Genomic DNA, 18,137 nt, shown 5'->3' on the forward strand with positions numbered 1-18,137 from the left:
TAATTCATATATTTAAAAGTCTTCTGTATTTCTTTTTGTGGACTGTCCTACCCAGCCCTTTTGCTCATACTTCAATGGAATTATTTATTATTAAGTGTTATTTATTACATAAACAAATTGGTCCTTTGACATATTAGAAAATGCTTCACAACTTGTTACTAGTCATTGGATTTTAGTTATGTTTGTCCACAAGATTTTTTTTAAAGATTTATTTGTTTCCTTATTTATTTACTCATTTGAAAGGCAGAGTGACAGGGAAAAAGCAAAAATGGAAGAGGGATAAAGAAGAGAGTGCTTCTAGCTATTGGTTCACTCACCAAAGATGTGGGCCAAGGTGCAACCAGGAGCCAGTGGAATTCCTTCGGGCTATCCCATGTTGATGTCAGGAACCCAAATACTTGAACCATCATCTGCTGCATCCAAGGTGCATCGGCGGGAGCTAGATCATCAGTAAAGCAGCCTTGATTGCACTGACCCTCTGATACGGGATGTGGGCATCAGAAGTGGTGGCTAACCCCTATGCCACAATGCCTGTCAATGAGCATACAAGACTTTTACAAATGTTTAGGAAGTCAAATTTGTTACTGTTTATCTTATGACTCTTGAATTTTGTGTCTTCTTTAGAACTATCTTCTGTATTAATAGATTAAAAAAAATTACACCATTTTTTTTCTTTTTTGTGTTTAAATGTTTTATATCTGGTAACATGCTTAATTTGTATATGTCTTCTTATTTAATTCTAGATAGTTAATTATATCCGTTGTCTCTATCTTTGTCTTAATGAGCCAATGTTACTTTAGATTTCCTACAGATAACAGGCAGATTTGGACAGTGAGAGAGAGAGACAGAGAGAAAGGTCTTCCTTTGCCATTGGTTCACCCTCCAATGGCCGCCGCGGTAGGCGCGCTGCGGCCGGCGCACCACGCTGATCCGATGGCAGGAGCCAGGTGCTTCTCCTGGTCTCCCATGGGGTGCAGGGTCCAAGCACTTGGGCCATCCTCCACAGCCTTCCTGGGCCATAGCAGAGAGCTGGCCTGGAAGAGGAGGAACTGGGACAGAATCCAGTGCCCCGACCGGGACTAGAACCCAGTGTGCTGGCGCCGCAAGGTGGAGGATTAGCCTTTTGAGCCATGGCGCTGGCCAGATTTCCTACAGATCTATTAGGTGTTTCATTATCAACTATGATCAATCAAGTATTTTATTATTAATTAAGGATGATCTTACCTTGTTATGCTCCAATTTCAGAATATTCCAGGCTTCTATGTTTATTTTTCCATATATATATTCATTAGTAATGCTTATGGTTGCATTCTTTCAGCAAGATATAGATACCTTGAATCTCTTTCTCTCTTCCTCATCCTGTTTTCCTCCTCCTTCCTACCTATATTTCTCTATAGAATTCTATCTCTCTTTCTCCTTGGGTCTTCCTGTGAATCTCAGAACATTTATGTCTTGGACATACTATGTTTTGCACCTCTTTTTTGTTGTCATCATCATCCACCCCAACTCTATTAAAGGAGGATGACACTGAGGTAAATTTTAGTAATCTTTTTGTAAGAGTATGGTTTATAGCTATTTTAAATTTAGATCACTCTGCAGAAAAAGCAAACAATAAGTTTAAATTTAAAAGTTAGTTTCCTTAAAGTTTTAATGGAGTTTTACAGTTCCTTTTGTATGAGAAAAGTTATTGCCTCAAATTGAAAATGTTACTGGCCATCAGTGATTCCTAAACACAGAGCATTTCAGGCATCTTAAGTTAATTTACCTTCAAACAAACAATTAATATTATTACTTCTTTGCAGTCTCTTCATGCTTTTATGGACTTCTTTTTGCAACATTAAGATAGCGGTTTCATTGATCTTGCCTTTAGATCTCCCTTTCTTCTCTATTTTGCACCTTGGTATCAGTCAACTTTTTGTTTAAGTAATCTATCCCAGAAAAGCTGCTTGGGAACAGAGAGGTTTATTTCAGTTTGTGATTTTGAGGTTCCCAGTTCATAATCAGAAGTCCCATTATTCTCCCATCTGGTGGAGGCTGACCATGGAGGAGTGGGTGTGAAGGGATGATCCTGTGATGAGCCAAGACGTAGAGGAGGGGTGGGAGGTACTAAGTGAAGCTCATTTTAAATAACCAGCCTTTTTACAAGAACTAGCTTCTAATCAGACTTTTATCTCTGATGCTATATTAGATCATTCTCCACCTTTCATCTATCAGTTCTTAACACATGACTTCAGTGTAAACTTATCCATGAATTTGGGAAGCCAAGTTCTTTCAATCCATATCAAACTTAATATCTCAAAATCCAGCATTCATTAAGTAAATTTACTACTTGGGACTCTGCAATGTCTCCTCATGGCTAGAAGAAAAAAAGTATTGTACATTGCAATGCCATTTAGCACCACCCAAGTAGGGGTCAAGGTAACGTGCATTCCCCTCAAGGTCTGGTTTGCTTTTGCCTATGGATCAAGTTCCAGATCTTCTGAGGAGTGGATGGACTACATATCATCTCACAGGCTCTCAGAAGTATCATTTCTTGCAATGAAATTTGATGAAAGCTTAATCAAATGGTATGGTTCTCTACATAGTGAGGATTCAATAAATATATGTCACCTGAATCAACACAGCTACTTTCCCTAGGAAAATCCCTGTGGTAATATTGATGCATTCCACAGTCTGAATTCAACACATGTTCATCGATTAAATGTAAGTTCAGATGTCTTCAGTTGCTATTAATATATGACAACACATAGTGACTGGGACACTAGTGGCCACCAAGTTTATTATGTCACAGTAAAAAGGCAAGAATTAAGTCAACATCTGGGTAACCACGATTTGCTTGGCTAGGATGACTTGTTAACACAGATGCAAAATATCATGGTTTCAGTCTTACAGAAGTTTACTTCTGTCATACAAACATTTGGGTAGGTGGCCAGGGTCTGGTACGTTATTCAGATCCCACACTCCTTACTTAGATTCCTTTGCTATCCTCTCTCTTGTGTTCTGCTTTAGATCTCACCATCACAGGTTCATTACCGGAAACAAGTTGGGAGGACAATAAAGTTAGAATGGTTCATGCTCTGTTGAAACTCTTAAAGGCTTGTTCCAAACAACTAAGGGCTCATCTAGACATAATATATCTGTTACCTTGAACTTAGACACAGGATACCCTAAATTAAAGAGAACCTGGAAAAGGCTGTTTTAGCTGTCAGTTCTACATCAAGACTTAAATCCTATCACTACGGAGGAGGAGTATAGATTCGAGGGAACAATGTGCATCAACTTAATGGCTTTGTTTAAAAAAGAGCCTGGTTCTTTCCTCTTTGTCCCTTGGAGACTGGCAAGTCTCCACTTCCAAAAGATGAGTGACTGCATGAAAGAGCTTTATATTTGATCCAGGTTAGGGTGATTAAGGAAGAAAGGGAAAAATGACCATTGGGTAGGCTTCTATACATCTCCAGTCTCACCTCGTTACTGCTCTAGATGAACTTAGCAGTTCTTTACTCTATATCCTCATTTTGTACTTGCCCAAACTTGGGCAGGCCCCTGCTTTCTCTTTAAGTAGGTAGGTGTTTCTGTTTCTTCCAGGCTTCACAAATCTAAAACTTTGAGCAGTTAACTATTAAATAACCATTAAATCAAAAACTTTCAGCAGTTAACTATTCCATACAACCTGAGCACACAACAATGGTCTGTGATCTTAATTCCATATTAATATTTCTAATGTCAAGCATACATATAGACTTGACTTGCTAAATACATTATCACGCATGAATGTCTTGGAGAAGAAATGTCCTTCATTGTTTGCTTATTCAGAGTTTGTTTCAGAGTGTATTGTCTGGAGCAGGAAACCAATTAAAAAGAACTTACTATTATTAGGTTCAATACAGTTAAACCTGGTGACAGGTGAAGGGTCTACAGATCTTGCATGTTCTCCTGTGAGCTACAATCTCTCAAATGATTTATTCATAAAACAGAAAATGCATTATAAAAATATAATTCTAAGTAAGTTAACAAAATATGATAAAGTTAGCTATTTTTATTATAATGAAAATGATTTATAAGCAGCAAACCAAAATAAAGGTGCTTATATTTTAAAACTAAAATTAATAATATCATCAGTATAAAAATGTACAGTTGGATAGATGTAGACCAAAGATGCTTGATTATTTCTAATGAGACTTTTTTTTAAACTTTTATTTAATGAACATAAATTTCCAAAATACAGCTTATGGATTACAATGGCTTTCTCCCCCCTGTAACTTCCCTCCCACCCGCAACCCTTCCCTCTCCCGCTCCCTCTCCCCTTCCATTCACATCAAGATTAATTTAATGGGACATTTGAGCATAATGTAAGAAGCTCAGTAAATATTTCTATATTTATGTGTTTCCATAAATAAGTGTTTATTGAATGATCACTGCCAATATAATATTAGCACTTATGCCTGTACTATTATAATACTGTCATATAGTAATGAAATTTAGTTACTAAAATTATGATTACCTCTATATAATTTCCATTTGAACAAAAGAAATATAAGGCAGTGGTTTGTACTTGATAGAGAATATCCCTTCAATGAAAATTGAAATGTAGTTGAGTGTAGAATACTAAAATATTGTTGAAATCAATGTAGAAGGTAATGCAGAAGAAAACCCCACCATGTTTGTAGAATTCTGAGAGCCAAGACCATGAACACTGGTATTCAAGGAGACAAACGTCAAGGACAAGTATCCTGACACAGTCAGTTAAGCCCCCACTTGGGACTGCCACATCCCATATTAGGGTGCCTAGGATCAAGTCCCACCTCTGCTTCCAAACCAGCTTCCTGCTAACACAGCTTGGGAAGCAGCAGTTGGTGGTTTAAGTACTTGAGTCCCAGCCATCCACATAAGGGACCTGAATGGAGGTCCTGGCTCCTGGCTTTGGCCTGAGGCATCTCCAGCTGCTGCAGACATCTGGAAAGTGAACCAGTGCCTGAAAGATAGTCTCCCTCCTCCTCCCCCCTTCCCCCTCCCCCCTCCCTCCTCCCTTCTCTCCTTCCCCCTCCCCCCTCCTCTCTCTTTCACACTCTTGTTCTCACTCTTCTTTTCAAATAAATAAACTTTAAAAAACCTCCAAACATTCTAAATGAATTTCTCCTTTCAATAGGCAAAAATTAAATTTGGTGCTAAGGTGAAGGGAAAACTCATAAATCTAGCAGGTAATTTATATTGGGAAAAAGTTGTAGATTTGTTATATTGGGATGAAGTTACAGGCTCATTTAAGTAATTTTCCAATAGTTTACCAAATAACCCTTTCAGTCACCTAGAAGCAATATTTCCCTTTCTAAGGTTTAGAATAAGGCGTATTTAACATCCAGGTATAGAATTTGCATTAATATAATAGCAAATTAAGTATTTCACCACTGATATCTGTATGAAAACTAGGCAGAGCAGACATCATGGCTAACTAGGAGCCTGAGAATGCTGAATTTGATTTTCAGGTGAAACAAAACAGTATACACAGTGATCACTTTCTATTAACCTGAAGTCTACAGCCAGCTTCTGAAATGATTAAGCTTATTAAAATGAAATTAGCGGATTATGTCGTTTTGAATGGATCGTGGAAAAACAGCAGGAGAGCCTTTGCATACAAAGTAATCTTAGGAAAGATGACTGAATAGGTCAGATTTTTCCTTGCTACATTCTTTCCGCCCACTCCCCCTACTTGGACTTGCTCCCCTGGGCTGTTTCTCTTGGCATTCCGTGTCTTCATCTCATTGAGACCCACTGCAGAGTCCCACAGCTATGCTCCAGAGCCTTGTTATTCCAAGTGTGGTCCTCCGACCAGACACAGGAGCATCACCTGGGAGCTTGTTAGCATTGCAGAGTCTCAGACTCCACCCAGACCTCAAGAATTAGAATCTTCTGTTAACAAGATTTTTCAAGAGACTTCTAGGCACATAAAAGTAAAAAAACACTGTTTTTGATTACTGGGGGCTCAGTAGATAAGTGGCAGGAAGCTTCTCAGATCAACACTCCGCTGTTAATTGCTAGCTGATGCCATGTGTACAAGTTTCCATGTGGTTTTCTGGACTCAAGCTGCTGACAATCTATGTATTGAATTCCAAAAAAAATGTACGTTTAAAGGAAACACAAAAATGTGATTTGAATTTGATTTTCAGGTATCTATTTTAACTTTCAAACACTGTAGGAGGAAAAAACACTTTCCAAATGCCCTGACGATTACCTTGTATACAGTTAAGATTTGAAATAAAATTTCCTCTTCTTTCCCTGTTTAAAAATTATCCATAAAGTACAAAGTGATCTAATATAAGCAGGTAAATCTGGTACCATTTGTGATTTCTTATATCTGTGAGTCTCCATTTTCTCAATGCTTTGCAATTAAAACCAAATACAGAAATAAAGTAGATGCTATGGATAAAATAAAGCTGCACTGTCTTCCGTAACTGCAGATTCAGTTGTTGCATCCAGCCAGCCACCATGTTTATGCTGATTCATTTTATGTGAAGTTAGGGTTATACATTCAAGCTTTCAAAATAGCTTTTGTTCACTCTGGCCTCAGAATCAGCCCTTAAGGCATTCGGATCTGGCTGAAGAGCCCATGAGAGTATTGTAGGCATGGAAAGCCAAGATACCATGGAAAAGAGTAAAAGAAGAAGACCCAAATGAAAGATCTCTGTGAGTGAGATCCCAGTGGAAAGAACGGGGCCATCAAAGAAGGAGGTACCTTTCTCTGAAGGGAGGAGAGAACTTCCACTTTGACTGTGACCCTATCGGAATAAGATCAAAGTCAGCGAACTCTAAAGGCTTCCATAGCCCTGGCAACTCATGACTAGAGCCTAGGGAGATTACTGACGCCATGAACAAGAGTGTCAAATTGTTAAATCAGCAACAGAAGTCACTGTGTACTTACATCCCATGTGGGATCTGTCCTTAATGTGTTGTCTAATGTGCAGTGATGCTATAACTAGTACTGAAACAGTATTTTTACACTTTGTGTTTCTGCGTGGGTACAAACTGATGAGATCTTTACTAATTATATACTGAATCGATCTTCTGTGTATAAAGATAATTGGAAATGAAAAAAAAAACAACAACCTGGTGTTAAATTGGAAATGGCATAGAAAATTAATTAATTTTTAAAAAAAATATTATGTAGGATCTCTGTCTTTAATGTGCTGTACACTCTTATTTAATGCTATAACTAGTACTCCAAAAGTATTTTTTTTTTCACTTTGTGTTGCTATATGGGGGCAAACTGTTGAAATCGTTACCTAATATATACTAAACTGATCTTTTGTATATAAAGAGAATTGAAAATGAATCATGATGTGATAGGAAGGGGAGAGGGAGCGGGAAAGGGGAGGGTTGTGGGTGGGAGGAAAGTTTTGGGAGGGGGAAGCCATTGTAACCCATAAGCTGTACTTTGGAAATTTATATTCATTAAATAAAAGTTTAATTAATTAAAAAAATAGCTTTTGTTTGTGTTATGTATTAAGGTGCAAGCAAATTTCATTTGGAAAAAAAGCATGCATTTGGAAAACCATGACAGAAGAATGATTGTAGCTGAAGGATTCTCAGCTGCCCAGACTCGCTACAGCCAGAGTTAACTGGATGCATCATTTCTTCTGGATCCGTTGATCATAGCAAATTGACACCTGTCAACTATTCCCTTGTGTGATCCAGATCTGGTCAAGTCTTTCTCGAGTGGAAGCTGTCAAGTCATTTTGATTCATTTTTTATGTGAATTAAACTTTCAAGCTAGGGCATGCCATGATACAAATTATGTATTCCCCATGCCCTACTAAAGAATTAGTTTATTAGAGCAAAAGTCTGGATTTAAGGCTAAAATCAGATAAAATTGATCTATATTTCTTATTGCGGGAAAGATACTTGCTCTGAATGACTTCAGTTATTGGCAGCCTCACTTTCTAGCATTCCATTCATACAGTCCTTCAGTCTTTCTGTCAGTGGGTGTTTATGGAGTGTGTGCTGGCTCATAGCTATGCAAAGAATCCTAAGATAAAAATCACTGCTTTCAGGGTTCAGGAGTCTCAGTTTAGAAGAGACAGATTCCTCAATAAATGATTATTAAATATCGTGATAGCATAATAGACATATGCAAATGGTTCTGTGATAACACCGGAGAATAAATAATCATAAATGGTTAGCCAGGTTAATTTGTATTTTGCTTTGCTTGGTAACTGGTTCTAAACTTTAAAACAATATGGTGATAACATTAAAGTTAAAACTATATTTGAATTAATTCAATATGGAATATGTCCCATCATTAAGAATTAGAAGACCAATAATCTGCCTAAGGAGGCTATCAGTTTTAAAAATATAAATTATAAGAAACAAACATTAAAAATGAAATATTTCCAATCTCATTTAAAGAAAAAAAGTCACTATTAAAGAAATTCTGAATACTGAATTTCAGAAGTGTTCCATTGTTCTTGTTGGATGGTTACACACTGCTCATGTGTGTGTGAGTTCATGGTAATCTTTATATAATAGAGATGTGGACTTTCTATTTTGTGCATTAGTTAGAGCACGTTTAGATTCCAACCTGGTTTTCCTTTGCTATTTGGTACACTTCTGTACTACTCCCCCTGAATTAATTGATATAATGAGCTGATGCAAATTACTTTCACTATTTGGCTGAGCCACTATTAAGCCATAATAATTTAGAAAGTAAATACACCACACAAAGCGTATACCTACTGAATTCCAAAATTTAGCATCAAGGATGTTTTAGTTGATGTGATTTCAGTTTCTCCAGCTCATTATTTCCTGCCATGATCTGTAGAATCAGACCTGCTTGGTATAAATTCCTTCTGCTATGGCCCTTCCCTACAGTCTGGCTATTGGAATCGACTCTAAAACCCCTGGACCGTATCTGCTCACTCTTCTGCCTGCTTGTCACTGCCTTCTTCATTGGCTGTCCTAGAAAGTTCCATCAGATTTTGTTAACAGGAAACTATCAGGGATTACAATAAAGGAGTTCCCTTCGGTGTGGCTCTCTGTCATGCCATTGGCTTGACTTGCTATTATCTATTCAGCTGTTTAATCTGAGACTGTAAAAACTGTCTCTTTTAAGGCCCAGGTGAAGTGTTATCAACTTTATTAAGTGCTACATCCTTTTCCCATAGCTACTCCATTACTCAAGTGTCTGTAGCATTTCTTTTCTTTTTCATGACTCATCAAATTCTTCCTTACACTGCATGTTGCATGGTTCTCATTTCCCATCCCTGATTCCACATGGTTTATAAAGTATTTGGAGAACTATATCTGTAGCCTTGATAATACCAATTTCAAATTCTATGAAATATAAGTGGCATTTAAATGTAGAGAGAATGTCTTACCCCGGTGATAAATCCAAGATCATGCTTATGTTAATATTGTAATTTCTCCCAATAGTGCTCTTTCTCTCATTTTCTTCTCTTATAAACCAATCTGCTCACTGACACTCAATGTAGATGTTTTTATTAGCACTCAAAATCCATATATCCTTCCCATGAGACTCTGTGTTACTTTGTCCTTGCATTGTACCATCTTTCATTCCCACCTTACCTTGTTGTTCTGATCTCGGTGATATATCCACTCTGATACACTACACATTGTTCAAAGGCTGTGAATATGATCTTATTCATCTTCTATGTTCCATCATGCTTTTCATGTAGCGAATGCTCAATAAAATTGAGCAAGTGTTGACTCAAGTTTTCTAAAGACTTGTGGAAAAATAACAAACCTGCATGGAACCATCAGGCCCATGCTAAACTCAGCTGTGCCTTGCTACAACTGGTTGTAGGCATGGCCAAGAGTAAATAAAAACAGGGGTTAGAGAAAACTATCTCTGTGGCCAGTTCTATCAGAGTTTGGAACAAGATACTACCAGGAAATTATGATTCAGGAAGTCCATTCAGTGTGGCTCTCTGTAACGCCTTAGCCTCTGGCTCACATAAGTATTTAGCTGTTTGAGAGGACTTTATTATTTTGGCATATTTCCTATTAAAATCCAGACACCCTTGGTTAATGCTAACAGGTAACAGTATCTTTGTAATCTGTGAACATCTTAACAAAGCTTAGAAAGAATCAGATTATAAGGATGTTGGAGAGCAGAAATTATGGGTGGGGTCAAGAGATGGGAGAAAGGAAAGAAAATGAGCCATAGAACAGGAGTGTTTGAGAACACATTTTATCCTCACTATTGCAGCATGCAGTCAGGCTACAAATTGTGCCCTGACGTTAGGGCTCAGATCTCTCAGTTCCCACTCATCAGGTCTATTTTCTGCTTCTTAAATACCTGCTTCAAGAACATTATCTCCAACCTTTGAAACTACTTGCAACAAAGGTGTAATGATATAAATGATCTCATTTTTCAAATGAGAAAATTGAAGTTCAGAAAGTCTGAAATGAGTAGTCACAGTTGGCTGTCTAATAAGCAGAAAGACATGGATTTGACCACAATCTTCATATTTCTTTGTCTATATTATGTTTTCTATTTCTTTAAATAGGTGATTATAATTATCCAGCTGGGTATAGGGCAGAGGTGTTTGAAAGCTTAAAAATCCTTTTTTTTTTTTTTAAATCAGGTTAGTGTATTTTCATTGCTACTGACATGGCATCATTTCAAAAACACTTAAATTGTTGTGAAAAACTCACTGCTAGCACTCTCTAGCTGGATACTGGCCTTGATAAAGCAGATAATACAACAGGGAACCAGAAGGCTTTTCCTCCATCTCTCAACTAGAAATAATTTAGCAAGTGTCTATGTCTTTGGGTAAAAGAAAACAAAATGAACCTATGATATGCAAATGAATCCTTCAACTGTTTGTTACTGTCTACTGTTTACTCAAAAATGGAAAGCACCAGGCCTGCGATACATCATCTTTTGTGCGCTTGGCACCTTCCATCATGAATCATATTAATCTGCTTAAACTAACAAGGATTAATTGCCTTGGTAAGGAAACCTGGCATTGAAATGATATATTGCCCAAACAGCTTGGAATTTGGCCACTCATAAATCTCATTTGTTTGTTGGTTTATTTCTGTTTGTCTCTTTCTCTGACAGATGTGTGCCCAATCACTGTGAGCATGGTGGGAAGTGCTCGCAAACGTGGGACAGCTTCAAATGCACTTGTGATGAGACAGGATACAGCGGGGCCACCTGCCACAACTGTGAGTGCCAATTTATCTCACTTTAATCTTGTAATTGCATGAGAATCCCAGGTCTTCCGCTATGCTTTTAAGCTCAGTAACCTGAGTTGTCTCTTAGTATATCACCTGGTTCTGATGAACACAGATTCCATTGTCATGTCTACAGAAAAAATTGCACTCTAGTTGTCCAAATATATTCTTTCATGCCTAATGGCTCAAAACGAAGGACTAACATTTCCAGCATTTCATAAGTGTGTAGTTGGGATTGGAACATGGAGCTTGGACCCTGCCTCCCTATTTAAGCCTTGTCTGTCTGGATGGATTGTTTGGGGAATTGCGTTAGTGTGATGTTTCAGACTAGATCCTCATGTATCAGTTCATCAAAGAGAGAGAGGGAGACTATAATTTGATCATTTAGTTTCTGGACAGTGGCTGCCTCATGCTTTTGCCCAACTATTTGGCTACATGTTTTTTAGATCAGTAAAATGAGTCAGAAAGTGGATGAAGTCTACTAAAGTTGTATATCCAAAATGAACACATAAGAAGGCAAAGCTTTAAAAATAGTTAAGTTAAAGCTAACATGCAGAAATGACTAGAACAACACAGATGTACCTTGATTTATGCATTAGCTTTATCACACAAGGTTTCATTAAAAATTACTTTTTTAATTCAAAGAATATTTTTAAGTGAATGCTAACACTAGAGTTGTGATACTAATTTTTCTGTATTGCATTGCCATTTACAAGGCATTTTTGAAAATGCATTTGCAACAAAACACATAGGAGAGGTGAGAGGTTCATCTATTGTGTAGTGTGTATGCATGTGTGTTGGGGGGGAAACAGGGAGGAAAAGGGAGAGAAAAGGAGACAGGTTAAACCTGCTCTTACCATGCTAAAAGTCTGAAACTAATACACAAGCCCTCTAGTTATGCAGATTTATTCTTCTTCACTTTACTTTCTGGAAACAATGAGAAGCAAAATATTCTCAGAGTAGAATAGCAAAAATGAAGATTACAAAAATGCAGTGTAGTTTTCTGTGTTTCCTGCATGGCCATATGTAATACGTACAATGAGAAATCATATTTAGAATATACTGTAAGACTTTGAGTAAGAAAAAAATTTAGCTTCTTGCACTTTTAATTCGTTTAGGAAGATATTTGAGGAAAAGAGAAAAAGGAACTCTGGTAAAACTAATGTGACTGGGAATACAGTCAAAGCAGACACTTAATAGATCCATTATCTGTAAGATCTTTGCATATAGAAGCATATTTTAATGAATGAAAGACAAAAATGATTGATAATGAAATTAATTTTAAAAAGATGACTAAAATTGCTCTTTGCCAATCATGCTAAAAGACTAATTTTCTTCACATTATATTCATTATAAAAATATGTTCAAATTAAATAACTGATAAAACTAGGCAGCTTCATTCCACAGTATGATTTGTATCATGTGCTATAAATACTGTGCATAATTACAAAGGCTATTGTTTCTGAAATACGGAAAAACGACTAAAGGTACAGCACCAACAAATTGGTGGTGGTTACAAAGTTCTCCTAATTCAGTGGATATTTTGATAATGAATTGAAAAGTAATTCCTTTTGATATCTACTTCCGTCATTAAATGTATAGCAAAGAGATGTACAGAGTTTGAAGATACATGCTACTGGTTGAATGGCTGAGTTTTTTTTGTTTGTTTGTTTGTTTGTTTGTTTTTCCCCAAGAGTAACAAGTTCTAGTGTTAGAACTGTCCTAAATGTGTTTAAGTGTGGCTCTAGTGGCCAGCTGTAAATGTAAAAGGGAAAAATTATCTCTTACCTGGTGCTTCTTACTACATATTACTTGTTCTATTTCTACATCTATAAAAGAAGCATCATTATTTTTAACAATGGAAGCCTGATCACTTGTTGTCTTCTGCATATGAAGCCAAAATCCTGCATATCAAGTGTGTGTATAAATAGAGGGTAAAAGAATGCATTGCATAATTCAAGAATGGATTGATTAGACACTATTTTGTTTTGCGAAATGTACCTTTTAGCTCCTCGAAGTGCATTTGCTGCCCAGCACCCTAAAAGATTTGATATATCTCTTAATGCTCCCATGGATTAATTTAAAATTGGGAGGATCTAGTGCAACATAAAACATAGTGTAAGGGATATAATGCAAAGGTACTTTAAAAACCTTCTAGAAACATAATTAAAAGAAATTTATTAATACGAAGAGTTTCCCTTTACACCTCACCTCATCTCCCCTATTAACATGTCATATTAGTATCTTTGTTACAATTAGTGGTGCCCCCACAATTTGAAATCCATAGTAGTTTTTTAGTAATATGCATTTTCCATGAACTTTGGAGAAACTCCTTGTATGTGCTGTGGAGTTAAACACAGAAGTTTGAACACTCTTGACTACATTTGTGGCAGGAGCAGGCCAGGACAAAGCCTCTGGCTTCTGATACTGGCTGAGAACATCACACTGTGTGTCTGGAGTTACTCTGCTGGTTGTTGAAGTCCCTGGGGTTCTACCAGCCAATGTTTTGAGATTTGCATTTGCTTATTCAGGGTTTCGTGGTTTTGAACCCTGTCTGTATTACTACATGTTTTACCCCATTATTTCCCACAGATGACTAAGCACTTGTTTAGAAAAGAAATTATGCTAATTTTAAATAATACTATTTTAAAAATAAAGAACTAACTGAAATGTAAATTTTAATATAACTTGGAGATATGCTAGATAACTAGGCATTCAGCGTCTATCCTATAGACTTACTCCCATCCTATATTAGAGTGCCTGGTTTGGATCCCTGGCTCTGGGTTCTGCTTCCAGCTTCCTGCTAATGTAGATTCTGGGAGACAGTGGTGATGACTCAAGGGATGGGGTTCTTGCCAACCACCTGGGGCACTGGAATGTGTTTTTGAATCTCAGCTTCAACCCAAACTAGATCTGGCCATTGCAGGCATTTGGGGGTGAACCAGTAGATGAGAGATCTCTCTCTCCCTCAACCCCTCTCTTCCTCTGAAATTAAAAGAAAGATAATGAGGTCTAGTGTAAATATACATTTGATAGAGCTCCAAACATCACAGGCTATAGTATATGTTAACACATTTTCTGTATTGCTTCAAGCTTCGTTAGGATGAAATAGCAATTCTACAAGTGATTGAGATCCACCAGGAGACACCCTTTAGTTCAGAACAGGACACAAGCTAGATTACACTGCCTAGCTTTGAACTTGATTCTACCCCTTACTTACTTGTACCCTTGGACGTGTAAACACTTTGAGCTTCAATTTTTTCCTGTATGAAAAGGATATAAGATACTCATCTCATAAACCATTATTAGATAAATAAGTAAATGAAATGATTTGTGGAAGATGCTGAGAGGAGCTTTAATAAATGTAGGACTCAATACATTTTTGCATTGCATCCCTTTCAGAACAATTGTCCCTTTACTCAGAACTTTTATATCAATAACTATCTGCATCCCAGTTTGTCAGTTAATGTCATGCTGCCATGCATTGTTTGCTATCATTTGCATGGCAGATTTGAGGTTGAAGTAAATGATTGGTGTCTATAAAATTTCTTCTAAGAACTGAAGGGGCCAGTGCTGTGGCTTAGCAGGTAAAGCCATCGCCTACAGTACTGGTATCCCATATGGGCACTGGTTCGAATCCCAGCTGCTCCACTTCCTATCCAGCTTCCTGGTATGGCCTGGAAAAGCAGTAAAAGATGGCCCAAGTGCTTCAGCCACTGTACCCCCATGGGAGACCTGGAAGAAGCTCCTGGATTCTTATGAGCCAAGTTCTAGCCATTGCAGCCATCTGGAGAGTGAAGCAGTAGATGAAAGACATATTCATTCATTCTCTCTCTCTCCCTCCCTTTCTCCCTCTCTCTCTCTCTCTCTCTCTGCCTCTGCAACACTGTCTTCACATAAATAAATAGATCTTCAAAAAAGAAAAGAATTGAAGAGCAATACAAATAACAATGTCTCTTAAACCTGCTCCTATTAGATTGTGAGTTTATACATTGGGACCTTACTTTAAAATAACTTGCCCAGGGCTAGAGGACTGTCATCTAGAAACTCCTCTGCTGAGGAGCCAGGGTATTCTCCTTTGGGCGAGGAAATCCTTTAAGGATAGCAGGAGGTCAGATATGGTTACAACTCAGGAAAGGGATAGGCAGTTTTGTTTGCCCCAAAACAAAAGTGAAAAATTTGAAGCAAAATGCAAATACATTGCATTGTTGCAGTTTTATACTTTTTTTTTTTAAAAAGATTTTATTTATTTGAGAAGTAGAGTTCCAGACAAAGGGAGAGACAGAGAGAGAGAGAGATCCTACATCTACTGCTTCATTCCCCAAATGACCACAACAGCCAGAGCTGGTACAATCCGAAGCCAGGAACCAGGAATGCAGGTGCAGGGGCCCCAGCACTTGGGCCATCTTCTACTGCTTTCCCAGGCCATAGTGGAGAGCTAGATTGGAAGTGGAGCAGCCGGGACACAAACTGGCATCCTTATGGGTTGCAGATGCTGAGGGCAGGGGCTTAGCTTACTAAGCCATGGTGCTGGCCCCAATTTGGGACATGCTCAATCGGACCTGCCCCAAATGATGGAGTTAGAAACGTGCCAGGGGTTTCCAATACAATCCCATCAAGGTGGCATGTACCAATGCCATCTCACTAGTCCAAGTGATCAACTTCAGTTCACAATTGATCACACTGATAGGTCTAAGAGTCAAAGGGATCACACAAACAAGACTAGTGTCTGCTAATACTAATTAATAGAATCAAAAAGGGAGAGAATGATCCAACATGGGAAGCGGGAGACACAGCAGACTCAAAGAATTGCAGATGTCCTAAACAGCACTCTGGTCTCAGAATCAGCCCTTAAGGCATTCGGATCTGGCTCAAGAGCCCATGAGAGTATTTTAGGTGTGGAAAGCCAAGACACTCTGGAAAAAAAAACAAAAACAAAAAACAAAACAAAACAAAAAAACCTAAATGAAAGATCTCTGCAAGTGAGATCCCAGTGGAAAGAATGGGGCCATCAAAGAAGGAGGTACCTTTCTCTGAAGGGAGGAGAGAACTTCCACTTTGCTTATGACCCTGTCGGAATAAGATCAAAGTCGGTGAACCCTAAAGGCTTCCATAGCCTTGGCAACTCATGACTAGAGCCTAGAGAGATTACTGACACCATAAACAAGAGTGTCAAATTGTTAAATCAACAACAGGAGTCACTGTGTACTTTCGTCTCATGTGGGATCTGTCCTTAATGTGTTGTCCAATGTGAAGTAATGCTATAACTAGTACTGAAACAGTATTTTTACACTTTGTGTTTCTGTGTGGGTGCAAACTGATGAAATATTTACTTAGTATATATTGAATCAATCTTCCGTATATAAAGATAATTGAAAATGAAAAAAAAAAACCCTTGGTTTTAAATTGGAAATTGCATAGAAAATTAATCAATTTTTAAAAATATCATGTAGGATCTCTGTCCTTAATGTGCTGTACGTTGTGATTTAATGCTATAACTAGTACTCAAACAGTATTTTTCACTTTGTGTTGCTATGTGGGTGCAAACTGTTGAAATCTTTACTTAATATATACTAAACTGATCTTCTGTATATAAAGAGAATTGAAAATGAATCTTGATGTGAATGGAAGGGGAGAGGGAGCGGAAAAGGGGAGGGTTTCTGGTGGGAGGGAAGTTATGGGGGGGGAAGCCATTGTAATCCATAAGCTGTACTTTGGAAATTTATATTCATTAAATAAAACTTTTTAAAAAAATAAATGGTTAAGGAGGATAATGAACATGCTTTGTGAAAAAGTAGTGCAAAATTTGGTGTGTAAATTTCTAAAAATGATTAAATGTCAGGACTGCACTCAGAAAATATTTTCCAGTTATCTTTATATGAAAGCACAGTAGTAACAGGAGAAAAATTATATTATCTTTACAAATCTGTTTCAATTTCAAAATTTTGACAAGGAACAGATCCTGATTTTGTCAAATTCAAAGTAAAAGTTTTGTTAGCCAGCATTTGAGAAAGCTTACAATCTGAAAGGTAACTGTTGTACATGTTGCTGTCTGGAGCTGTTGCTCTGAGCCAGTAACCAAGGGAAAATTATGCCACAGATCATTTTTTTTTATTGCACATATGAAAAGTGCAGTGGGTGTCCATAGTCCACATTTTGTTATTTATAATCCATTATGCCCTAAGTCATTTAAATCAAAAGACACTTCTAAAAAGAAAGCAATCCAACCTGTTAGAGTCGCACGAACCTAGGGCATAAATGCATAGATCTGTTGACACTAAAACTCTGTGCCTCCATCCATTTGGAATTACCACAATTTACTCATCTAAGATGAAGACTTAGAGTTTGAGCTTTGCAACAAAGACTAGAAGAGATTGGATAATAATAATGCTGTATATCCACAATAAAGTTTAGGTATTTAGTCTTAGGGTGAAAGTTCAATCAGCTTGCAAAGTCCCACCTGGCCTGATTATGCCTTTACACTTGTTTTCCACCATACTTTCTCTCCCATTCTCCCTTCCAGTCCCATAGGCATCCTTTCAGGCTTTGATGCGTTCCTGGTGCCCCAGCACCATTCCCTGTCCCACACCAAGCCCGGAGCTTGTAAAAATCCTCTCTTTCCACCTTGCCTACTTCCCTTTCAGATCTCAGCTCAGGAAACTTCTGTTCACAGAAACGTTCTGTGACTCTGCAGTGAGCTCACATGCTGTCATTCTAAGATGTGTGAATCCCTCTCTCTCGTAGTGCTAGCGATGGTTGTCATTTTGCATGGATTAATTCAGATTCTTTAGTAAGGTTTATCTACTGGACTGGGCTGTAAGCTCTTGGAGAAGCCAATATGCAGATGGTTCACCATCGTAGGACATGTCTCAGTGAACATGCACTGGATCAAAAGGATGCATGCCCATCAGAGTATGTGCCTAGAGGTGTTTTATTAAACGCAAGCC

At 37.8% G+C, this 18,137-nt stretch overlaps 1 protein-coding gene across 1 annotated transcript in view; it reads left to right on the plus strand.

Moving 5' to 3' along the window:
- CNTNAP2 (contactin associated protein 2) overlaps positions 1–18,137 on the plus strand; it is a 1,725,059-nt gene that overhangs the window by 795,801 nt on the left and 911,121 nt on the right. Inside the window, exon 11 of the mRNA XM_062195064.1 lies at positions 11,075–11,181. Within this exon, the coding sequence (XP_062051048.1) occupies positions 11,075–11,181 (107 nt within the window). The remainder of the gene's footprint in view (positions 1–11,074; positions 11,182–18,137) is intronic.

The sequence above is a fragment of the Lepus europaeus genome, chromosome 1 (assembly GCF_033115175.1).
Source record: "Lepus europaeus isolate LE1 chromosome 1, mLepTim1.pri, whole genome shotgun sequence".
NCBI classification, from domain to species: Eukaryota; Metazoa; Chordata; class Mammalia; order Lagomorpha; family Leporidae; genus Lepus; species Lepus europaeus.